This window comes from Phasianus colchicus, chromosome 6 (genome assembly GCF_987193195.1).
Source record: "Phasianus colchicus chromosome 6, bPhaCol1.hap1.1, whole genome shotgun sequence".
Taxonomy (NCBI): Eukaryota; Metazoa; Chordata; class Aves; order Galliformes; family Phasianidae; genus Phasianus; species Phasianus colchicus.
Window position 1 is genome coordinate 9,503,736 of NC_143441.1, and position 24,096 is coordinate 9,527,831.

At 40.2% G+C, this 24,096-nt stretch overlaps 1 protein-coding gene across 1 annotated transcript in view; it reads left to right on the forward strand.

Moving 5' to 3' along the window:
- SUSD5 (sushi domain containing 5) overlaps positions 1–24,096 on the forward strand; it is a 44,954-nt gene that overhangs the window by 16,416 nt on the left and 4,442 nt on the right. Inside the window, exons 3-4 of the mRNA XM_031590393.2 lie at positions 5,007–5,125; positions 13,121–13,309. Of these exons, the coding sequence (XP_031446253.2) occupies positions 5,007–5,125; positions 13,121–13,309 (308 nt within the window). The remainder of the gene's footprint in view (positions 1–5,006; positions 5,126–13,120; positions 13,310–24,096) is intronic.

The following is a 24,096-nucleotide window of genomic DNA, read 5'->3' on the forward strand; positions in this document are numbered from 1 at the left end:
CCCTGGTTCCACCTGCTGTTTTTTGCATTGATGCCTGAATTGATTGAGCTATGTTGTGTAATCTCAGCCATTAACTCCATCCATATGAACTTAGGTTTACTGAAAATTTTTCAAGTATTACGAAATTGCTATGCAATAATATTTGAAAGCAGAAGTACCAGTGGACACTAGTATAGCCATAATTTATTATTTATATAAAATACAATTTTTAAATTACATGTTTATTAGATAATTGCATTTTATGTCATATAGTGGAATAAATACTATTCAAATCAGCCTCTTCTGCTATTTCCTTCCTTGAACAGAGGAACTAGGAATAATGCAAAATATACCGATAGCTCACTGTTTAGTAGATGGATTAGAAAAGTGTGTAACCAGCACAAATGCAAGTGGAATACTTCAAGAAAGTCTGGTTCCTGCTTTGTGCTAAATATTAAACTTTCTCCTCTCATACACATATGCTAAATGCAATATCTGAATTACCTTTGCCATCCTCTGGTCTTACCTTCAGGGTGGGTACAGAGCAAGCACAGTAAATTGTTTTTACATGGATGAATTGCCCAGAAATAAATAAGCTGGGTCCAAAACAGTGCAGAGTCCCTGTGATTTCTCTTGCACTCTTGCTTGAGAGGGAAAGAGGCACCATGAAGCAGATTGTCTTTCTAGGCTAAGTGGCAGTGGACTGAGGAGAACCTCACTAGATTTTGGCTCTGCTTGTCAAGATACCAAAAGGAAACGCCATCAGGTGCCCTTCTACTTTCCATCACAGAGCAGAGGCTGTTGGCAACACTGCTGAAGTCTTTTTTCCAGTGATGCCCTTCAAGTAAACTCTCATGTGATGGATGTTGCAGAAGTAAGAGTTCAATACCTCTATATGAAGATGGTGACCATAATTGCTCTTAACTGTAAAACGTGAGACTCTTGTAGTCTTCACAGCAGCCCTGATTTTCAGTCCTCATTGAAACTTGCAAGATAAGGTAAAAGAAAAGCTTAGGAATGATTTCTCATTAAATTATTGTATGGCAATATTGTATCGTATTGTAAGGCAAAACAATTTATTTCAATTTTTTAAGATTAAAAAATAGAACCAAGCTAGGAAGCCTTTTGAGAACACCACAGCCATGAAAAAAGATGCTAGTACTGTGTCTGGATTTTTGTCTTCCTGACAGTGTATGATACTTACATCATACATGTGTGGCTGATCTTTATGCTGTTATTGTGAGAGTTTTTCAGAGTTCATGGCAGTGCAATAATACTTTTTGGAGATGCATGAGTATTTCAAGAAGATAGATATCTAATGTTGAGGATTATTATGGATGATTTGCAGTCTGCTCAGTAGGTTTCTTCCAAGCACGTCTGAAATGTTACTTTCATAAGAATTTCCATAGAAGGAAAAATAAAATCACTTTTTTTTTTAACAAGGTATAAAATTATGCATTACACTGCTATAAGCAGCAGATTATAACATATCCAAGAAAGGTGAGGAATGAGCAATTCTGTAGAAGTTTATGTTCAATTACTCCACGAATGTAGCAATAAATAGAATTAAAATTCCCTACATGCCTACATTCTTCTAAATGTCTGGATGCTTGGATGTCTTCCTACAAAAAAATATAAACTTTGTGGCATGATGCACCTCTGCAGCAATTCAAAATAATAAAGAATCAACGAGGCTCTGCATTTCCACAACTTCTCACCAGGGTGCTGGAACAACGAGAGATGGCTGTAAATAGGAATAATATAGACTTATTGGTTTCTTATTGCAGTATGGCAATGCTGCTGCTAAGCAAATGTCAACATATGTTGAATTCTGAACTGAGAATGTGCTTGCCATTTCCCAGTCATCAAGTGAAAGCAATTGACAAAGTTAAAAGCATCAAAACCTACTTGTGAGAGCTGAGACAACAGCGTACCTACATCTTTCATCTGTAATTACAGCATTTTACAGATTTGGAGAAACATACCTGCCCTCAAGAACTCTGAGAAAAGAGGTTATTATTGCATATTTTTAGATGTGCCTGCAGTCCTACTGACTGCAAAGACACAATTTCAGTGCCAAAGGCATTGCAGGTCTAATCATTAGAGCTGCTGCTGAGAAATGCTGAGCACTACTGAAGCTCCTTTTAGCAGTGGTAATAACAGCTTATGGAAGATGTTCAAAGCCTGCAGGATTGAGCTTTGGTAGGAAACTACTGACAGAGAAGGAGGAATAGGAGACATTAAATGGATTTTGTTTTCCTCTCTTATTTTTTTTCCTATGACTACAGGGCATGTTTTCTTTCCTCTTGGAATAATTACATTAGAATGTTTTCTATTTCAATCAGATCAATTTTAATATGACAAAATCCAAATTAAATTTCTAAGTGGAGGATTAGCTGAGGTTTGCTCTGTTGTAGGAAAAAAAAAATAGACAGGAAGAGCAATTTTAAAGCTTCATGTAGAAAAAAACACACAGTGAGAACTACATTAGGAGATCTTGACATCATTTAAAGTCTTTTTTTAATATGTAATGTTGAAACCATACTTAAGAAACATTGTCATGTACTTGGATATCTAAGAAATGCTTTAAAATTAATTAGCCACTTATTGTGTTTTGTAATTTGTTGTGCAGTGCTTGAAAAAAAAAGAAGAAAATCATGCTCTTTGAACACATGGTCTCAAATGTGAGTGAAATATCCTGGTTTAGTGATCATACAAATATAATAAGGATGTGTCACTCAGAAAACTTTTTAGCCTGTTGAAGAAATGATACAGAAATTATGGTGCTTTGAGCAGAAGCAAAATATAACTGCTAGAGATTGACATTCAAAATCAGAATCAGTTCAAGAAGGATTTTTAAAGCTGGATTCTAAATATCAGAAATTTTATTCCATGCTTGAATATGCGAAGAAATATCACTCGATTTTAGCAGACAGGGTTGCCCAGGTAACGTAAAAATTTTTTGTTGCTGTTGTTTAAAAGGGCTGAAGTATTAAGTACACCACTACGAGCAAAAGATCCAGATTTTTAAAGATAATTCATCATCTGTCTATTCAGGGTTGCAAGGTATAAACGAGGTCGGAAGACAGGAGAGTAAGTGACCATTGGAAAGACTAAGGTTGCTAAGTCACAGTTTCATTCACTTAGGCCATAAAAGACCTACTGGAACAATAAGTGAACACATACAAAAATTTGCCAATTAACAGGCTGATTGTCCAAGCCATCTAAACCCAGTTTGACAAATGAGTTTGCACTCATGAAGGAGTCAGATCTTAAAGAATGGCATTAAATTCTAAGAGAACTCGATTTTAAACTCCTGTGGACAATACAGCCTTCAAGTGACCCACAGGAAGTCAGGAGGTGCTTTCCTTACAAAAGAAACGTGTTTGCTTTGAAATTGCAGAGCAGCTTTTAGTAGGGGATTACATCATGTCATTTTTCAGAGCAGAAGTGTGGTAGGAACCATTCTGGTGCATATGCGTGACCAGTACTGTATGGCTTTTTTCACGTTGCTTTTGTTTGTTTACATTAAAGCACATTAAAGTTGCCTGTCTAACAGCTCAAGAGCCAACATATGCCAGAATTAAGACGGTCTGCACAATCATAATTTAGTCCACTTGTGTAAATCAATTGTTATGCAGTATTTAAGTATGGGATCAAATACTGGCTTTCTACTAGAGCTTTTCCACATTGAGTAAGTGGGCAGTTAGTCAACATTTATTTTATTATCCAGAATGAGTGTGGGACTGCTGGCAAAGCTAGTTCAACCATTGCGCAATACGAAATGATAGATTTCCTCCACTGGAAAGATTGCTCTGCGGAAAACATTTTGGTCTTGCTTTCACTAGAGGAGCTGACCATGCAACGCTTCTACAGACCTGCTGTCTGTAAAATATAAAACCCACACCGTTAATATCCAGCTGCAAAAATTGGGGCTGAATTCACTTTCCCAGCCTTTCTAACCTTCAGTGTAACAATAAGAGCAGTGTCTTCTCTAACAAACTGTCTTTTATTAGTAAGTTTGAAGCAGCCAACACAGCTGAAAGAAGAGATAATTAATAATCTCCTCCTCTATGTTCAGCATCTACAGACTTGTAGAACTAAATACAATTTTTTAACCTTTGTTCAAGCCTATAAAAAGGCAACAGGATGGATTAAGTACTGCTGAGTACCAAACCAGAAGAAATGGATTTTAAACAAAGAAATGGAAAAACTGTTAAACCAACTAACCAGCCAACCGAGGAACCAACCACCAGTTTATTCCCAAGAACTCAAGATGAGTTTTCTCAGGCTGCAATTTAACAGCAATTTATGAGAGTTTAACCTGTAAGAGGAACATGATTTGAAATTAGAGAATGCAACATTCCTGTCCTGTCAATTCCTGCCAGTTACTTTTTGTGTTGACAACAGTGTGTCTTGGCTATGCATCTACACCATCCCTGGTCCACCAGAACTGGGTGCTACAGCTCAGTAGGGGAGTAAATATTGCCATTTCTGTTTTCAAAATGGAGAAGGTGAAACAGGTAAAAATGCTTTCAGTCACAGCTGTGCAGCAGATTGAAATAACAAATAAAATAAAATAACCTGGAACTTTTGCAGCAAGCATAGGTTTACTACTAGTGATCTATAATCTTTCAGACCAAGTCTTGAGACTTCTACTCATTTTTTATCCAGGTATCATTGGTGAGAATTTGTATCACTGAAATACAAGTGCAGAACATGGACTTAAATACACTGGGACTTGGTCTGATATTTAGAAGCATTACAGAATATATGATAAACACCCTTTATTGCTTCCTATGCCTTGGACTGATCTACAGCAAGCATTTTTTTAATTACTTCTAATTCTCCCTTGGCTTTTTTCATACATCTTCCCATACTAATGCCTTATGTGCCAACTCTTAAACAATTAAACTGAGGCTAAAGCTAAAGCCTGACTACTGTGCTAAAAGATCTCCAAAATTCACCTGCATGTACAACTCCAGAAGATTTCTGATTATTTTTTTTCTTCTTCTTCTTTATTTTAGGACAATAATATGCAGAAAGACGGGCAGCAAACAACAGAGCGTGAAAGCCATTGATGTTAAAATTGAAACCGATCCCTTTGTGAATGACCAATATGATGCTTTTTGTGTAAAGGATGAAGGTCAGCACTGATATACTATTGAAATAATGCACAGTAATCACTGTCTTGAAACATTAGAAGTTTTGCCTTCAATTTTTCTACTGCTGAGAGGCAAAATGGGGATATTAAGGAATAAATCTGTACAGTAATCTCCTGCTGAGAGAGCAAACTGCTACAAAGGCACTGGTTGCAGGGAATAAATTGCATTACCATTTGTCTTTGCTGCAGTTTAGCAAGTTCAAAGAGCACTGCTGATCTGAAAGAGACCATTCTGGTGTTCAAAGAACACTCTTTATGGAAAAGGATATATCTGGCACCAACATATCTGATATACCCGAAGCATCTCCCACACTCAGCACTGTAACTAAATGTAATTTGGAAATCTGGCTTCCAGCCACAAAACACTGTGTTGTTGCCTATCTGTCCATATACAGTACCTGTGTGCAAATATCTTCATTGCCTCCATTTTCTTTTTGTTTGTTAGTTATTTTGTTAACAATTGCAGTCTGGCCCACTGATGATTCTGAAGGCCAAATTATTTCCAGTTTAAGTTGGTGTTTAAAATTTGGAATTCAGATGCTGGAATGCACAAGGGAAAATTGTGTCCAAAGGCAAAACATAAATTGTTACTACTAGACAGACTTGTGTAAAGAAATTTGGAAACCCCTGAAACAGATGATTGGTGTCTGCAGTGAAGTTTTGCATTTCATTTCAAGGAAAGCAGGGGCAAGCAGATGGCCTTTACTGAGAAATGCTAAGCTCATGACACAGCAGGGGCATTTAAACTAAGAGTGTCAGCAGGGAGAATGAAGATGCGGTTGAAGTAAAATGCGGCAGAGGTGATTTACACCTTGTTGTTCAAGCATTGCAGAGTTTGACTGGCCATCCTCTCAGATAACCACCGTGCTATGAGCTTCAGGCTCCGTGCTGCTACAAGCAGTGCCAGCTTTGTCACCCAGTTGTTAATGCTGTCACACAAGCACCTTTGTGCTTTTGGCCATGCGGCTTCTCACATATAAGACCAGCTCCCTGTAAACATCTGCAAAACTATCTCATTGTCTTCCTTCAAATCTCTCTTTTGTCAGTATCCACCCAAAGAGAAAATACTTGCAAAGGGTCAGGCAGCTGCGGCAGGCTGAAGTCATTGCTGTGAGCACCACTGTCCCATTGTACCCTGTGCTCCCCTATCCTTCTCCACCTGCTGCTTCTGCCCTTACGCATGGGGAAGGAACTGTGCTTGCATTTTGTGTTTGTTTGCTGCTGGCAGTAAAGGGGAGGTGGTGAAAATAAGAGTTGGAATCTGATTGTGTTTGTTGGAAAGAAGTCCCACTTAATACCCAGACACTGCACAGCTAAAACTCGGGGGAAGAATCAGATCATTTGCTAAAAAGAGACTTGTTCACAAGTATTTTGTTCAAGGCAGGGAGTTTCCTGGTGACAGAATGGGATGATCGTGCCAACAGACTCATCAGATATTATTTAAATACAGAAACGTTTCCAGATGACAGTAAGGCTCCCTTTTCTGTGGCTATACACACACACACACAAAATCAGTATGCAGAGTTGATGTTTGAGAAGAAGTCATAAGTGAAGCTGTGTGTCTGGAAGACCCAATCTATCTGATAGGAAAAGATCAATGTCCAGAAAGAAAATAGCCATCACTCACAGTGTAATGCATATTAACGTACAAGACAGCACGAAGTATTTGAATGAGAAAAGAACATCATACACCTGAGGATGCCACTTTCAGTTTTAGGAAGTAATTATCCAGTAAGAAATAGCAATAGCAAACCTCCCATCACAGCCACAGCCATGGGCACTACCTGGTTCACCCACCTGCACGCAGCTCTGATAGCCAGAAAGCATTGCTTGTGGGAAAGGTTAAGAGCTGAACACTACTTTGTGCAAATGCCAATAGAAAAGATGCCCGGATTTGAATCTTTCCTCTTTGAAACTCATCTTACCAAACTGAGCAGAAACTCAACAGCTCTCCCTCTTTGTCCAAGCTGACTGAAGTCAGCTGAAGGCTCAGACAGAGGGGCTGGTTGAGGGCAGGTGGAGGGAACAGTCAGATCAGCCTTCCCGTCTTCAGAAGTGACATTGATCATGACTCTTAACAGCCCTATTTTCTGGCTTTAGAGCTATGCAAAGGGCATCTCAAACCACCATGAAACTTCTAGCACAAATCATTGCAAAATTACCTTCTTAGGCATTATTTTACAATGAATCTTTAGTCAGTTATCATTTAGCCCATGATTGAGTTCAGCTGAATTGCCAAAGCATATACCTCAGTATGGCCCAACAGTTGGGACAGCGGTCATATGCTTGTGGGATCAGGCTTTTGCACAAAAAAATCTTGAGGAGACAGATACAACTTTTTAATGCTTTTGGAACAAATTTGGTTGTGTACACAATAAAGAATCACAGCAGCCTTTGATACTAGGAGTTATGTTTTGCAGGGAAGAATGTAGCTGTTGTGTTTTGTGAATGCTGTGAGTATAGCTGTGGTTTTCATAATACAGAGAAATTGTCTGTCTCCTCAGTTCCTCAGAAACAAGTGTTTCATGCAGTCGTTAGTTAGGAAGACAGTTCTATACTCGTTTGTAATCTCTGAGATCAGCAAGTTTCTCTCTCAACTCCAACTGCCAAAAATTACCTAAAAACAGTGGATTGCCTCTTGCAGGTCAGATCTGGCCCACAGAGCATGTGTTTGTTCTCAATCAAAACTCACAAGCAAACACCTGTAAGTATAAAAGAAAGAAAACAAGAACAACAGAATTTTTTTTAGACTGGATTTTTAACTAGCACTTTTTTTTTTTTTTCCCAGGAAAGCATATCATTCAATTTTAATTGTATATAATCATCTTGATCATCTTTCTTGCTTCTTCTTCTTCTTTTTTTTTTAAAGGCAACAAAGGAATGATCTCTTTGTTCATCCTTTCCAAGTTTTACTGGTTCTTTCTTTCGGTGACAACTGGTATATATAGGGAACAAGTAAGTCCTCTGTTCTGGAAGGCTTTGATTTTCTGCCATCATAGAAAAAGTAAACAGGCAGCAAATTGTAGTAGCTTACAGCATAAATGCAAATCAAACTTTGTTGAACAGGACTGCTGGCTCCAGATACCCATCAAAAGTTATGGCTGATGTACATATTTCAGCTTGCCTTTTTCAGCAGTAAGAATTAAAAAAAAAAAAAGAAACATGCAATCAAACTACTATTTGGTTTATATTTAAGCCATTTCTTCTAATTTATCATGCTTTCCTATGGATATGAGTTTTTTTTCTTTTTTACTTTATTGCTACAGCTTTCTTTTCCAGAGCTTTGCATATAGCTGACAGTGAATTTCCAGCTACCTGCTGATGTCATTTAAACCAATAAATGAAGTTAGTCTTTACTAGCCCTATCTGATGAAAGAGGTATTGGCATCCTAACATCAGCAGCCTACAAGCGGCACTCATGTTGGCTGTGTTTGATTTTTGTACTTTATTTGCACTCAGTGTTTTTATCCAAGATGAAAAATTCCATACGCTTCAGTGTCTCTGCAATCAAGAAGAAAAACAAACATCCACACTCATCTTTCACAGCGCTGAGCTCTAAGAGTCGTGTTTTCCAATTTCTTAATGACAAGATGATATCCTATGAATTCCAGTGGTCTCTTTGGAAAAACTCTGCTGAATTGGACGGTTGTGGAAGGGAATGTTTTACGTCAGAGAGGATGTTTCGTGTCAGCTTTCAGAGCATGGTACACTGGTAAAGTAGCCATTGTAGATAATCAGATTTCAGTAGATTTGCAGCTCTGCCAGGTGGTGTGGAAGCAGAAGTCTGCATCTATTTTGAGTTGATTTTTTTTTTCCTTTTACTAGTTGGCTGTCCTTTCTGTAGACAGTATTATAACAAAGCGTCACTAAAAATCTTTACAAACTGATGAGTTACTTCCAGTTTAAATTGAAAAAATGTTTCTGGACTGCTGAGGAGGGATGTTATTTCCTTAAAGTGTCTCATGTTGACTGCCAGAAATCATCTGTCACAAGCTCCTTCCCACACATGGTTTGACATTAAAGTTCCTCTTCAGAGGGGCCATAATTCCCTAAGGTCAATCAAGACAGAAGCTGCTAAATCAGTTAATGAGAAGTGAATTAAATCCCTTGTAAAAAAATAGCTGCTTAGTCTCTTGAGATGCTCATCGCCAGAATCATCACTAGCCCTGGTGAACATATCTGTGCTGAACACTTACATCCTTGCTGTGCCACTAATTCCTGTTCAGTTGTTAGATGTTGCCTCCGTCCTGAATTCCAGTCAGGTATATTGACTGTGGTGGGGACTGTCACTCCTGGAGACAGTTTTTTACTGCTGACATGAGGTTCTTCCATATACTTGCACATTTCCATGTATCTGTGGTATATTTTCTTGCTGCAGAACCTAATCTATCCTTGCTTACTAGATCTCAGTTATTCATGTATGCAGTTCTGTTAGGTGTTTGACCTCACTGTCAATATGTGGGTCAGATTTGCATCTTGTCTTCTTCATAAAATGGCATCCAGATGGTCACCCACAAGTCTTCTGCTCACAGCTGGCATTAGGGCATCAGAGGTCTCTGAGGTACACGGAGTGAGAACTGTGATACCTGGGAATGACTCAGGATTTCCAGGTTTGAACATGTAATCTTGCACAGGTGGGGAGAGTATGAGGTCTTCTACATGTGGCAAGAGAGTTGAGGGGATATAATTGGCACATCAGGCCTTTTGTAATTGGAAACATGCACTGGGCTGATCTTTTAGCAAGCAGCAATGTAGTCAGTGGTTACTGAGAGGACAGAGGAGACAAAAAGCAATGCTCCAGATGGAGAGGGCTCCCATAGCACAGGAGGAGCCCAATCCTCATCTACTACAGTCAGAACTCCAGGCAACCTCTGTAGTCACCCTAACACAGACCACTGCTGTTCCTCCAAACGACAAGCTGCTGCCAGCATGCCCTCTGTCACACTTTGTGGCCTTGATCTCCCTCCTCTCTCCCAGCCCAAACGCCAACACTGAGCACAGCCTGTTCTCCCAAACAAATCCATGATTTGCCACCTCCTGGCACACAGGCTGCAAACAAAAACCTGGAGCGTGTCCCCAGATGTGGCTCGGTCTGATGGGCTGCTAGGCCAGTATCACTGCTGTGCTTGTACCAGAACAAGCAGGTTTGATGAAGAGCTGAGAAGGAATTGTCATAGCAACTGAGACTGCAGCAGGGTGAAGCTCTGTAAGATGCAGCTCTGAAAATTTCCATACTTTTTACACGAGAGGATCACAGCCATGTGGATGTAGGAACTGGTGTATATCTGTGGGATATTGGCTGCCCCTTAGTCCTGCCTGCATTGTCACACAGTATGCTCTGCAGCAAAGACACTGCCTTCCAACATCTCATATGAGATATTCAAAAGTTCCACACACAATTTCATCCAGGGATATCATGAACTTCTCCTTTTCTTTCCATTTACACATCAGCCTGATCTCTCTTTTAGGATCTCATTATTGTCTGTGATCACATCTATTGCTGGATTTTACAATAGGGCTCCCTTCAGCTTGTTTTCTTTCCTGGAAGATTATAACGTGCTCTTTAAATGTATTTGACATAAAGTAAATGTATTTAGTCAGTGTGTTATTTTTCTGCTTCCTTTGGCCAAATAACTGACAAACAAGGCTTTGTAGATAAGAATACTCTCTGACATGTATTTGTCCCATACAGCCTTGGGACCAATACTTCCCTCAGAGCAGACACACAGCTCCCATTTGTACAGATGAAAGTGACTGCATAAATAAAGTACATGAAATGCAGGGGTCTGTAGCCTTCCTATGAGGCAATAAAATATTTTTTACTCCTTTCATCCACATCAATCTCTATTCATCCTACTGGCTCACAGGAAGCGCATTAGCTGCTAACTACTCCTCACTTCCTCAGATGCCAAACCTCCAGAAGACTGTGCATAAACTGAGCTTTGTGTAGCCTCAAGAGCTTGTTTTTTCTGTCCGTGTGTGTGTGCATAACTCCCACTAACTTCTGAAGGTGTTAGACAGTATATGTATGTGTACGGTACGGAGAATAGACTTCAAAGCTCTGGGTTCAGTAGCGTGTCCCTTAAATTAGTGGCAGATGTTGTTCAGAATACCCAGTGGAGATGTGGTTAGCCATCAATTTCTAAGACCCTGATTGAAAAGAACTTTCACAGAGCGTGGATATTTATCACTGCATTATGAGGTAAATAACGGTTAACATAAAAACACATCATATTTCTACATAAGCATTTATTTACATGAAGCATGTAGGTGGTGGGGACTCCGGAACTCAATGGGGATCCTGCAGGATGCCCACGGTGCTGGTGAGGTTTGCTCTCTGGCAAGACAGTCTGAGCTTTTGCAGAAATTGGATTGAAAAAAGCGTGTTTTCAGTCAAAACTATTGCTCGTTCAAAACTGTGAATATGAAGTGGTATCAATGGAAATGTTGTTCATTTGTTGTTGTTAGGATGACAGTGTGGATGCTGTCCCAAAAGCATGCTTCTGTAAAGCAGCAGAGGTGTTCTCTGAAAACATTTCCCTTTTTAAGGAGCATAGTCTTGGAGGTCATGTTTTCACCTTCCAAACAAAAGTCTTTTCATGGAACATAATCTTTTCATAGCCAACTAAATAGTTAGCTTTTTGTATCCAAGCAAACAGGGTACAGGAGAGATCAATACCAGGACATTGACCTAACCCTAGGTTCCCCATATCCTGTATAATTATCAGGATTCCTGAGCTATTGCCTACTGGTCGTTACTTTTGCTGCTCTGTATCAGGACAAAAGCAGATTTTTGAATCTTCAATTATTTTGGCAAATGAAATACTTGGGGTTTTTTCTTCTAGTGTCAATAAGTGTTCTAGAATCAATGGAAAAAGTCCCAGATTTGAAAAATATTATAAAAATTTATTTTTACCAACACTGCAGACTTTGTCTATTGGGTTTCTTCATAAGCCCAGGCTTTTTGCATTGCAGGGTTGTTGTTTGTTCTTTAATTTTCTTTCTTTATTTTTTATTTTATAAGCAGGAGATGTGCATTTCAAAAAGAGATGGTAAAAAGTCTGGGAAAAAAGGGGTCGTGGCAAAGACTTTTGAGTGAAGAGAAACAGCAGTGCCTCTCAGTTCTCTGGAAGACCTCAACTCACACTATTAGCAATAGTTGAGACAGTTCAAACCTAAAAAGAGAATTAAAATTTGGTCTATGCTGGTGTTGACAGTGATCTGTTTACTCCCTACATGTGCTTCTAATAAGTAGAACAAAAAGCTGAAAACCATTTTTATACTGTTTGCCTTAATTTTTACTTCCTGGTTTTTGGTGCTGTTGGCAGAAATATTAGTAAATAATATCAGATTTTATATGGATAAATTTAGCTCACTGAGAGCAAAGCTAAGTTATCAATGGGTTTTGTTAAGTTAAAGAGTGCAAGTAACCGCTTATTACAAGTTAGGAGTCACTTATGGGGAAATTGAGTGTCTGAGGACAAACTTTTGATTTGGAGCATGTCTAGAAGATTTGTCCTTCTGGGCATTTCCTTATGACAGGGACTCGGTCACTTCTTCGTCTAATGGATATTAAAGTGCCAGTTTTGAACAATTGCAGAAGTTATTCTGCAGTTAAGAAAAATTACCGTGTCCAGGCATTTGCTTTCCAGTCCCAGCCTACCCAAGCCTCTGCAGAAGCAGACAGAGAAGCCTGACCATCTGGGCTGACTGATAGGAAGCAAAGCCCCTCTAGGTGTGTCGGTGTTGCACATCAGTAACATCTGTCACAGTCACCGCATCACACTCATGGCCCAATATATACCATCCCAATTGCAATTCCAATTTAAAATTGAAAACAGTGTAAGAGTGTGAATCAGATGAGATTTACTGGTTTCTGTAGGTTTGTCCTCAGGTTGCTATTTTAGCCACATTCTCAGCACTGCGTTTAAAGACCACGGAGAGATCTCTACAACCTTGTTTCTTTTCTCCTTGCAGACAAGCCATGTGGAGACCCTCCATCCTTCCCTCACACCATCCTGCATGGCCACACCGGCTTTGAAATGGGGGATGAGCTGCTGTATGTCTGTGCCCAGGGGTACATCATGGGCAACAAGGAGACGGCGTTCACACTGCTCTGCGACAGCTGTGGGGAATGGTATGGGCAGGTGCAAGCCTGTGTCAAAGGTAAGCCTGGCACAGAGAGACATTTTTATCCTTGCTGTATCTGCTGAACGCATGTCAGGGATTCACTACATCTTATCTTAGGGCCTTCCACACCACCATCTTCCTTATATTTCCCACAGTTTTTCTTTACTATTGAATGTTGTTTTTAGTTGCTGGAAACAAGCCTTTGGAAAGAATCTTCATCCACATATTTAATAGCAGAATCAGACCCTTTCTGGAATTCTGTATGATTTTGATCTTTATGATCTTGTGTGCATTTGTTCTGATCCTGGATGAAGTTTGTAATTTTTCAATGTACTTGCTTTGTTTACTCAAGGAAAAGGATTACTGCTAACGTTACAACAAATATCAGAGGTATTTCTTTCGGTGTAGTTTTAGAAGAGTCATGCCCAGTCAGTGTCAGTGAGCCAAAGACATTGTTTACCAGATGGAGTGCACAATGCAGGTTTTGTATGTCTTTTGCTATGTTTATTTTCACACGAAGCCACAGAGTTGCTACAGACCAGGCTACTGAAATCAAAATTCAGTGTTTGTTTTTGCTTTTGGGAAGCAAAGGAAGCACAGAGAAAAGCTGCTATCTTTCTGGAGGAAGACACTAAGCATGGCCTGCACACAAATAAATAACATCTTTCCTTACCACAGACATGCTGAAGCAGCCTGTGGCTTTATCAGCTGGTCTTATATCTTCTTACAGTGATACATACTGAGGTCCCAAAGAAAAGATCTTCCTTCCAGAAATGAGAAAATGCCTTCTGGAGATAGGGGTCAATACTTTTCAAGAGTACGGCAGACCCGTACTCAATATTCCCCCACCTTGCACTTGCAGCTCATGCCATAAGATGGCTACCAGCATCCAAGCCGCCAGCTCAGGCTGTTTGGGCTTCTTAACCATGGTGAAGGTGCCAGAGTGTCTGCAGCTCCAGCTGCTGTGGGATGTGCTGACAGGGAAACTTACTCCGTCTGCAAATACATCTGTTAACATTTTTAAAATTCCTGATAGTACATGGGTTGGGTTTTATAACATTTTAATTTTGTGCCTTCTCATTGCTAGGTTGAATTGATCTGTCTGTCCTTCAGGTGTTCTTGGCTTTCATTTGGGATGCAAATGGACTGTATGGTGGTTGTCTGGCTTTTAAACTCCACACTTTGTCCACTGACTAATGGGAAGCCAATCTTTAACTAGCCCTTCCCTAGTAGTTGTTGTAGCACTCTTCAACTTTCAGACTTACATATGTGATAAATAGCATTTCGTTTTGGTAAGTTGGGAAAATTAAAGATGTGTTAAGTTAAGAGAAATGGCCGTGCCACAGAAGAACACTGTGACAGAGTGGCAGTAACCCACAGAAATACAATTTGTGTTAGGCAGCAAGATGAAAAGGTTAAAAAAAGAAAAGTTATATTTTTTAATTTGCCTTATTAAAAAGTACGCAATTTTTATGATAAACCATGCTTTCATGATATTTCTCTGTAAGCAGATCAGTGGCTACCCAGATATTTATTCCCTTAAATGCAGTGAAAATTGATTATATTATCAAATAGCTCGACTCAAGGAATAGGGCTCTTATAAAAACAAATCAGAAAAGAAAACCACAATAGAAAGAGGCTCTAGGAAATTATAATAGTGGCAGTTCAGAAATGTTCAAAAACATCTATCTTTATACATAGGTCACTCTGAAAGTAATGTCTCCTATTTATTTCCATGGAAACTACAACAGATACAAAGAGCACAGTAACACCATTTGATAGAGCAACTTCTCAGCTACACTATTTTTCAATGTAGTCACCACCATTAGGTATGCATTTTCATCAGCAATGAACAAGAGCCTGCATACCACACTCTCAAAAATCTGCACCAGTGGAGGTGATCCACTGTTTCACAGCTGCTATGATGGTGATGATGACGTTGCTAGGAGAATGTTACCCATGAAGTCCATCATTCATTGGCCCAAATAGACGGAAGTCAGAAGGCACTAAATCCAGACTATGCAGTGGGCATGGTAGGACAGTCCAGCCAGGATTGGCAGTGTGCTTCACCATCTTCAAACTCACATGGGGCCTGGCATTATTGTGTTGCGAGTGGAAGGTTGCCTTCTTCTTTGGCTCAGTTCTGAAAGCTCAAGCCTTCAGCTTAGTCAGCATCATGATGCAGTGATCAGAGCGGATGGTTTGTCTGGGTTCTGGGAAATCCAGAAGGATCATCCCTTTCCTATTCCAAAAGACAGTGCACATCACTTTATTCATTGAGGACTGTGTCTTGAACTTTTTCTTGATGGGGAATTCACTTGTAATTCCATGGACTTCCATTTTGACTCTGGATTATGTAGTGACACCATATCTCATGACCACTAATGATGTGATCCAGAGAAATGTCACTTTCAGCCTCATTTTGGTTGAGTAGGTCTCAACAAACTCACATACAGTGTTCTTTCTGCTCCTGGGTGAGCATTTGTAAACTGGTAAACTTTGTGATATTCCGACGTTGTAACTGTAGTTTCCAACAGATTGAAACTGATATTCAGCTCTGTGAACAGTTTCCTGTTCATAATCTGCTGGTTTATGTGGATGAGCTGATCAAGATGCTCCTCACTTGGAGGTGTGACAGCTGTGCATGGCCATCCAGAATATGGCTTGTCTTTCCTGCCACCCCTGAAACACATCACCCACTGCCTTACTGTGCTCACATCCACTGTTTGGCCTCCATAAATATTCAGTAGGTGTCAATGAATGTCACTGGGCACCATTTTTTTCCACCTGGAAAAATTCAATGGCGCACCTTTTCTTCAGATGCACTGCCATGTCAGACACCATTTTGCTAGACTTCCCTTCTGCTACCATGTGATGAATGGCAGCAAAATGTAATGGGATATTGGTGGGAAAGTTCTACCTCTCCTGCTATCCCACCAACAACTGCCTCTGATGTAATGAATCAACACAATGAAGTAGGAGGCATTAATTTTGGAGCAGTTCTTGTACATAGGTTCTGCAAGAAACTTTGAAGTTTCCCTTTGTTTAACGATAAAATAAATACTACTGTGAATTCACATTGGATGCAATCAGGATTTTACTCTCTCATTCTCTTTCTTGTATTATTCTATTCCACATATAAAGTTCAGAATTGCTCCAATGTTTTAGAACGGTAGTCTGATAACCTTATAGATCTTTTATTTTTGTAGAGGATATCATCACATCTTAAAGATCATATTTGTGGACATCATAGAGATCCCTTTTTAATGAAAGAATGGGCAGCTGTTGTACAACTGAGCAGACGGAGTGGACAGTTTCCTTGGATGCTGGAGTGAAGTGATGTAATAGGCTGGAGTCAGCACACCCAATTCAGTGCTGGCACATTCCTTAATGCCCATGTTCTTGCAAGGAATTGTTCTTACTCATGAGTGTACACCACCAGGTGGAAACAATCAGGAGGAAAGTTCTCTCTGAGTGGCAATGAGTTGTGTCTGTGTAGCAAGGAACCAGATATTCAGACCCATCCAACTAGTGCAGAGGTACCAAAAACATTTCTGACATCTCTCTGGACAACTTCACCTTCCAGAACTGTTACTGCTAACAGTAGCAATTCATATGATTAAGTGAAATACTGCAGGGGATGCTAGGGAACATGGAGGTAGAGAAGGAAAGAAGGAAATCTACATCTGATAACCCAGTGGATCTGAATTTCCCACAATCTGCAACAAACTGACATTTCTTTTTCCTTCACTACGAAAATGCTAGTTTCATCAGATGTAGAAATAAAACTGTTTTACACCAGAGTAAGGACGGGAAAGAATCAGGCCATTTAAGTTGTGTGTGTTTCACTGTTTTCCCTGGATAAATAGTCTATTTCCCCTGTTTTGCCTCAGCCTTTCACAGAGCTACAGGGGAGAGAAAAATATTTTTAAAAGAAATAGGAAAGTGTGGCTGTAAAATCACAAACATCAACGCTGGAACTTGGGAGCAGATGTTACACTGAGGATTATGATTTTTAAAATGATTTAAATGTAGATTTCATGCTGAGGGGATGCCTTTGATTAATGTTTTTAAAACACTTTGAGGACCTGGGGTAGAAAATATGCGTTCAGTGAATCATTATTAATTACATATTCAACCCTCCCGATCACAATTCTTTAAGAAAGGAAGCTTCATAAGAAGACTGAAGTGTGTTTTATTGATGCTAGAGTTCATTACGAAAAATAAAAAAGAACTTGGTCAAAAAAGAACAAAAAAATATTGGAATTTAATTAAAAGAGGCCTGATTTACAGTTGACAGATATTTTGGGGTCATAGCAGAGAGGAGAATAATTATTATGTAAGTACTCCAGGAGACAGCAGACACAGCAATTTCTAAGTGCTTGGAGGCAAGCAAATAACTTCTCTATCATGAAGGCTAATAACTGGATTTAAGGGAGAATTTATGTCCCTGCTGGCAGAGGCACTGTTTCTGTTCTCACCGGCTGACAGCAGAGGAAAGCTGATCGCAAAGGAACTTCAATGAACGCCTAAGTGCTATGCTTAGAGGTGGGTAAGATGATACAGTTCCCTGATGCTGAGTGTTCTCTGGGTGAACAGCTGGAAGAGGGAGGTAGCACCAATGCTCAGCGCAGATGCAATCACAAGGGGAAAATCAGAGTATTAAAAGAAGCCAGTCCTACTCTTAAATTTTGTGATAATGAGACAGTGGGAAAGTCACCGTGCTGTTCTCTGCTGCTTCATCCAGCACTTTTGTGAAACACTGATAATAATTATCTGGCCTCATGGAGCACCTTGAGATTTGCAGGTATCATAGCTGTTCATATAGCTCTTGCTGGTAACTCCCACATCATTATGCACAGCTTTCCCTAATGAATACCTGTCTAAACAGCACTCATTGTATTTTTCCTGTGTTAGTGTAAAAGCATTGGGCCTGCTCTTTGTTCCTGGTTGTACAACCAGAGCAGATTCAGATCTAAGAACCTACCACCTTACCAGCAGCTGTATGGAACTGCTGAATCACAGCCTGAACCTCTGATTGACCACCTGAGGTGAGCAGTGAGTCAGCCCTGGGAGCACAGGTGAAGGCAATTCAGCTGTGCTGCTGGAAGGGGTGGAACCTGGTTGCACCTCTCCTAGACTTATTTAAGAGTTGACTACCAGTGGGGCAGGATCTCTTTCTGGAGATCCCTTGTTTGGAGTTTTACAGCGAGTTTAGGATGTGGGTAAGCTTTCTCTCTATTCTCTTTTGGTATAACAACTGCTTAGCCAAACTCTCCAGTTTATTTCATTACTATAACCTCTGTATATTCATTGGTTATACAAGTAGCTAAATAGTGTGTAAAGCTGCTCATAGAAGCACCTTTATGATCAGCTTTCCTCTCTATTTTCAAACACTTGGGATAGAAATGGTCTGTTCTGGCACCCGCTATGTAAATGTACAACTGTTCAGTTAGCAAATCCATCTTTCAAAAGGAAAAAAAAATGTATTCTGCATTAATCCCCACTTATTCCAAAATATATTCCAAAATATTTTGGCAAAGTTTGACTATAGGTGTCATTTAGGAGTTACGTTAAGTGGATTCTGCATATAATAAGGTATGATCAAAACTGAGGGTAGAATGTATTACACATGGCTTTAATGTACATTCACACATGAGGGTACAATTTTTAATCAAGATTTTTTTTTTAATTACAAAAAAAAGTGGTTCTGCATAGTGGTGTTTCCTGCAATTTCTCATCATGAAAAGATGCTGTGTTCTAGCTGCAAACACAGGGGTATTCAACCCAACAAAGCAACCTTAAGCAGAGAAATACATGTTTTTGCAGTTTATTATTTTTTCTATTTCTGCGGAGAAAACATATTTGTTTCACAAAATACAACCTGAAGATTGGCATTGTGGTGAAGTCTGAAAGCAGACACTATGTGCCATGATCTGGCTGCCTTCCAGGCACTGAAACCAAACTGTTACAGAATTATAGAATGTCTTGGTTTGGAAGGGGCCTCAAAGATCATGCAGTTCCAACCCCTGTGCTGTGGGCAGGGCTGTGACCCTCCAGCTCAGGCTGCCCATGGCCCCATCCAACCTGGCCTTGAGCACTTCCAGGGATGGGACACCACAGCTTCTCTGGGCAGTCGTACCTCCCACTGAAAAATTTCCCCTCACATCTAATCTAAATCTCCCTTCCTTTAGTTTAAAACCATTCCACCTTGTCCTTTCGCTATCTATCTGTGTAAAAAGTTTTCCCTCCCGTTTCTAATATTCCTTAAAATACTGGAAGGTTGCAAGCCCAGTTTCCTCAGCCTGTCTTTGTATGAGAGGTGCTCCAGCCCTCTGACCATCTTCCTGATCCTCTGAACCCACTCCAGCAGCTCCACGTCCTGCCCAAACCTGGGCACGGTACTCCAGGTGGGGCCTCAGAAGGGCAGAGCAGAGGGGGACAATGCTCTCCCTCCTGGTCATCTTTCTTCTGATGCAGCCCAGGATACAGTTGGCCTTCTGGGCTGTGAGAGCACACTGATGGCAGTTGCTAAATTGCTTCCTTTCCCCCCTTTTCCCGGAAGAGAACTACTTGTTCAATATCAACAGTGTTAATGCTGATGTTTTGAGGAGAGTCTGGGCTGCGTTGCATGAGGTTGGATAAGCATCCTTCAAAGTTTGCTTCCTAAAAGCAAAGGCAGCCTGGATGACTGGGAGATCATGCTGATCTCTTGAGGACCCTTGCAATTCTGTGATTCTATGATCTCTGCCCTAAAACTGGATAGGAAGAACACAATTCATTTATCCTTTTCCCTTGACAGCTTTGTTTTTTTTCCCACTTACAAGCTTGAGACAGTAGAAGTCCTATCTCCTGCGTATCTGAGGAGCCTCTGCAGTATCAATCCTTGGGTGCTCTCCTTGCACACTCAATGCTGGTCTAGTTTTTGTGTGATTTCAGCATGGCAAGGGTTCAGGTGACTTTGAACACTGCTGGAAGCTTCATCTACGGCCCCCAGGCTTTTTTAGCTTGCTCTCATTACTTTAAATGATGTTTTCTGAATTTTCAAGAGAAGTATTGATTCACATTAATGTGGTGCATGAGCATGACTAGCTGCCATCATTTAATTCTTTTTTTTTTTTTTCAGTGGGAAGGGTAAAACAGCACGTATGTGGCTTTTCATTTTCTTTCTGAATGCTTTATTTATTTACTTATTTTAAGTGGGAAGGGGCAGCTGTGACGGGCGAGTAAAATAAGCAAAAAATACACCCAAAGCCTGTCAAAATGATTGTTATGACAAACCTTGGTTCTCTTTTCAGGTCTGTCACTTAGCGCTCGTGTTAGATTAATGCAAAGTATCAATCTGACAAGAAATAATTCTGCCAAACTAAATTAGTTTAAAAAATATGATGAGTTATGTATTTATGCTAGCAGGTTTTCTGCCAGACTGAAAATCATCCTCCCTCTTATAGCTGCTGCAAGTGAAGCAGGCAGCATCAATTCTGTATCTGGTGTGCTCTGGCTAATTTGACAGAAGGGTATTCATGCACCTGAGCCTGATCCAAGTCAAATGGATAATTCTCCAAGATGCTGTAGCTCACAAACCTGAAAGATCTCAGGCAAATCCATGTTAAAGCTCTTTCCTTTCCCACTCCTAAAGACAGATGCCAGCGTGTTAATATTTGCTGTAACTACCGTGAGATTCCTAGAATAAAGATGTATTTATAAGTAGAAATGTTGATGGTGATGGGCTACATAGAATCAAGTTTCAATTTCCTGTGCTCCAAAAATACTTCCTTGAAATATGCAGGGCGCTTCATGGTTGTCCAAAATAGCAACACTCAAAATAGAGCTCGGATGCCAATATGCTATCTAGAAGAAAAATTAAACTGATCCTAGAGTGTGGAAAATGAGACTCTTTGTTTTTGCCTGTCTCTGTGTTTGGTCACTGTTTTTACATTAGGATTGAAGCTGAAGGAGATGAAAGCTTTTTGAGACTGGATGCTTCCCAGAAAGGACGAGGCTAAATTAAAAGGATTTTACCTTTTAATTGAGCTTCACATCTTTGGGAGTATGCCATTTCAGCATCTGTTACTGGAAAATGTTCGTTTCAGCCTCAGTAATCCCTCAGACAGTGAAGCAAAACTCACTGATCCTTCAGTCTGCCAGAGGATGATGGTAGGGGCAGGATCTAACAGTGACCATATATAGACAGATTTCTGTCTCCAGCTAATTAATTTCAGTGTTGGTTCTTCTTAAAACCAGATCTCCCTGGCCAGGGAGGTGCAAACACTTTGAAATCAGTTGCTAGCTGTCTTTAAAATGCATGTAAATACAGGTTACAACTATTTGGAAAAGAGGTGGAGCTGAATCTACTGTAGTTGGTGCTCTTCAGTTCCAAGGCTGAAATTCAGAGAACTAGAAAGCTCTAGAAAGTGCTGAGGAGGTGAGCAAAGAAAAGTGTAGAAGTCGTGCAATCTGTTTGTGGAAAATCACGCTCATGGCTGACTTAAAAGATTGTCATGGTAACACAAGCTCACTAAACGCTAAGTCCAAGCCCTGCTTGAAGGTCTGAGACCCAGGATAAAGAATAGACTATTATTACTGTGTAAGTCGATTCAGGATCACGTAAATCAAAGCTTCAGAGCAAGGGGTCTGTATTTCCTTTGATGGTTAGAGAGCTCAATAGTTGCTTTCACTCTGACATCCCATAAGCTAACATTAGTTATGTTGATAGTCTTTGCTGTAAACTGTACAAATAGAGGAGATTGCATATGAAAATACATTATAGCAGCCTTGCAGCTTGGGCCACAATCTGATTGTCAAAAAGAACAAGACTCCCTTATGCAGTGACAAGCAGTGCATAATGAACTCCAATCTCAGGCTCTCTTTAGACTATAATGGGCTTTTTCTTTCCTCAGCTGAGCATTAAGAAAGCAGCAATTCATTTCTATACATACAAGATGAGGCCAAAAGACAGCAGGTTTGGGAACGTGATTGATGGTTCAACCAACTCATAATATGTTCCGATAGATGCAGGGCTTGTGTTTCCCTAGGTACACAAGCTCTTTCCTGATGTGTCTCCACAGGACTTTCTTCTGGAGGACTGAAAGTATGCCGCAGGAGAGAGAGGCACTGGAGGGCCAGAGCTTTGTATACATAACAGTGTACTGCTGCAGTCGTTAATCACTGACCAATGGTCCGCACTGGTCAGTAGGATGAATGCTAGCTTCCCATGCGTTTTGCTGACCAAAGAACAGTTCTGGAAGAAACAACATAAGTGAATATAATGTTTGTTTACGGGTGTATGTGCATGCACTAGAATACCTTAACATGAAAATCAACTTTTCGTCCTCTGCTGGACTACTCTAGCCTGAAAAATAAATGAGTGGTAAAAATGGCTAGAGGTAAAAGAAAACATACAGGTGAAGACAGATCGGTGTGATGAGCAGTAGACTTGGTAAATGGTGAGTTCTCACATCATTATGATGTTATGGTTCATGCCTATCCAATAGGCAGCTATAGGCTGTCCTGAGGAACTCCGGATTTTGGCAAAACAGGCATAGCAGACACCAGGGTCTATCAGGGATTTGAATGCTAAGAGGATAAAATGGTGTGGGGCACTGTTTCATGCAAAGAGAGCACCAGGTAGGAAAAATTCTTGGGAGCGAGACGAGGGAACAAAGTAAGACTGGTTATAAATGTTACACTGCAGTGGCCCACACAGAGCTTCACGAAAATGAAGCTAAATGCTTTGGTATTCAGAAGTACCCCCCAGTCATTCACTAAGGTCTGAAATACTATTGGAAGGAGGGTTGGGGTGAATTCAAGAAGTGAGATTCCTACCAGGAAACTTTCCACTCTGAGAGCAGGAATCCCAGTCTGTTAAGCTGTCTTTCCCACACATCGGAAGTTTTTTCCTGCTTTGGAGAGGATCTAGAGGGCTATTCAAGCAGATGAGGAGACCAGGACTAGGAGGGAGAGAGAAATATTGCTGGTCCCATTGTGTTTTGTTGCAGGCTGAATCAGGCATCTTTGTGTGCGATCCACTTCTCCTTCATGGTAGCTTTTACATAGGTATTAACTCTCTGCAGGCTATGTCACACGTTTTATTTTCCTCAGCATAACCACTTCACTTTATGGTAGTCCCAGATGCTATTCCAAGAAAAATACCTTTTGCTAATACTCATTCTGTTCTGGCACCTGGCTTAAGCTGTTCTGGCAAAAAGTGAGCTGGGGTGAGCTGTATCACCGCTAAGTGGTTTTGGTCAGACTGGTTTGACAATATTTCTAATCTTTCTTAAGAGTAGACCAAATATGGCTCTGCCAGAAGTCTGGGAAGGAGTCTCCGAGGAGAATGTGACTCATTTGGAAATTGAGGTGGGCCCCAGACGAAAATGTGATTCAAAGTTGGTTGAGTGTAAAAAGGCAAAAAAGATAAGGCTTTATGAATGCATTGATTTGTAATACAGCTTCTCCTATTAATTTCTTGTTTCCCATGTCATGCCAGGTTTATTGCTTCACTGTCTTCACAAAAGACTAAACACTCTCTTAAAAAGAAAAATTCTCACCCTGAATCATTTTGTTTTATTTTCCATATCCCGAGGCACTATTTTCTAGGACTTTTAATGCCAGCATAAATCTCCACAATTACATCAGCTTTCTATGGAGTAAAACTTGTGTGAGCTGAAAATCAACCACCCTGTCTAGCTTGGAAAATTTTTCATTGGGCTAAGGCTATAGAAGAGTATAAATTACAATACATTATTTCATTCAAATTCAAACACGGTTCCATGCTCTGAGTTAAGGCTATTTTGCTGTGAGCGGTAGGTCTGACGAGGCCT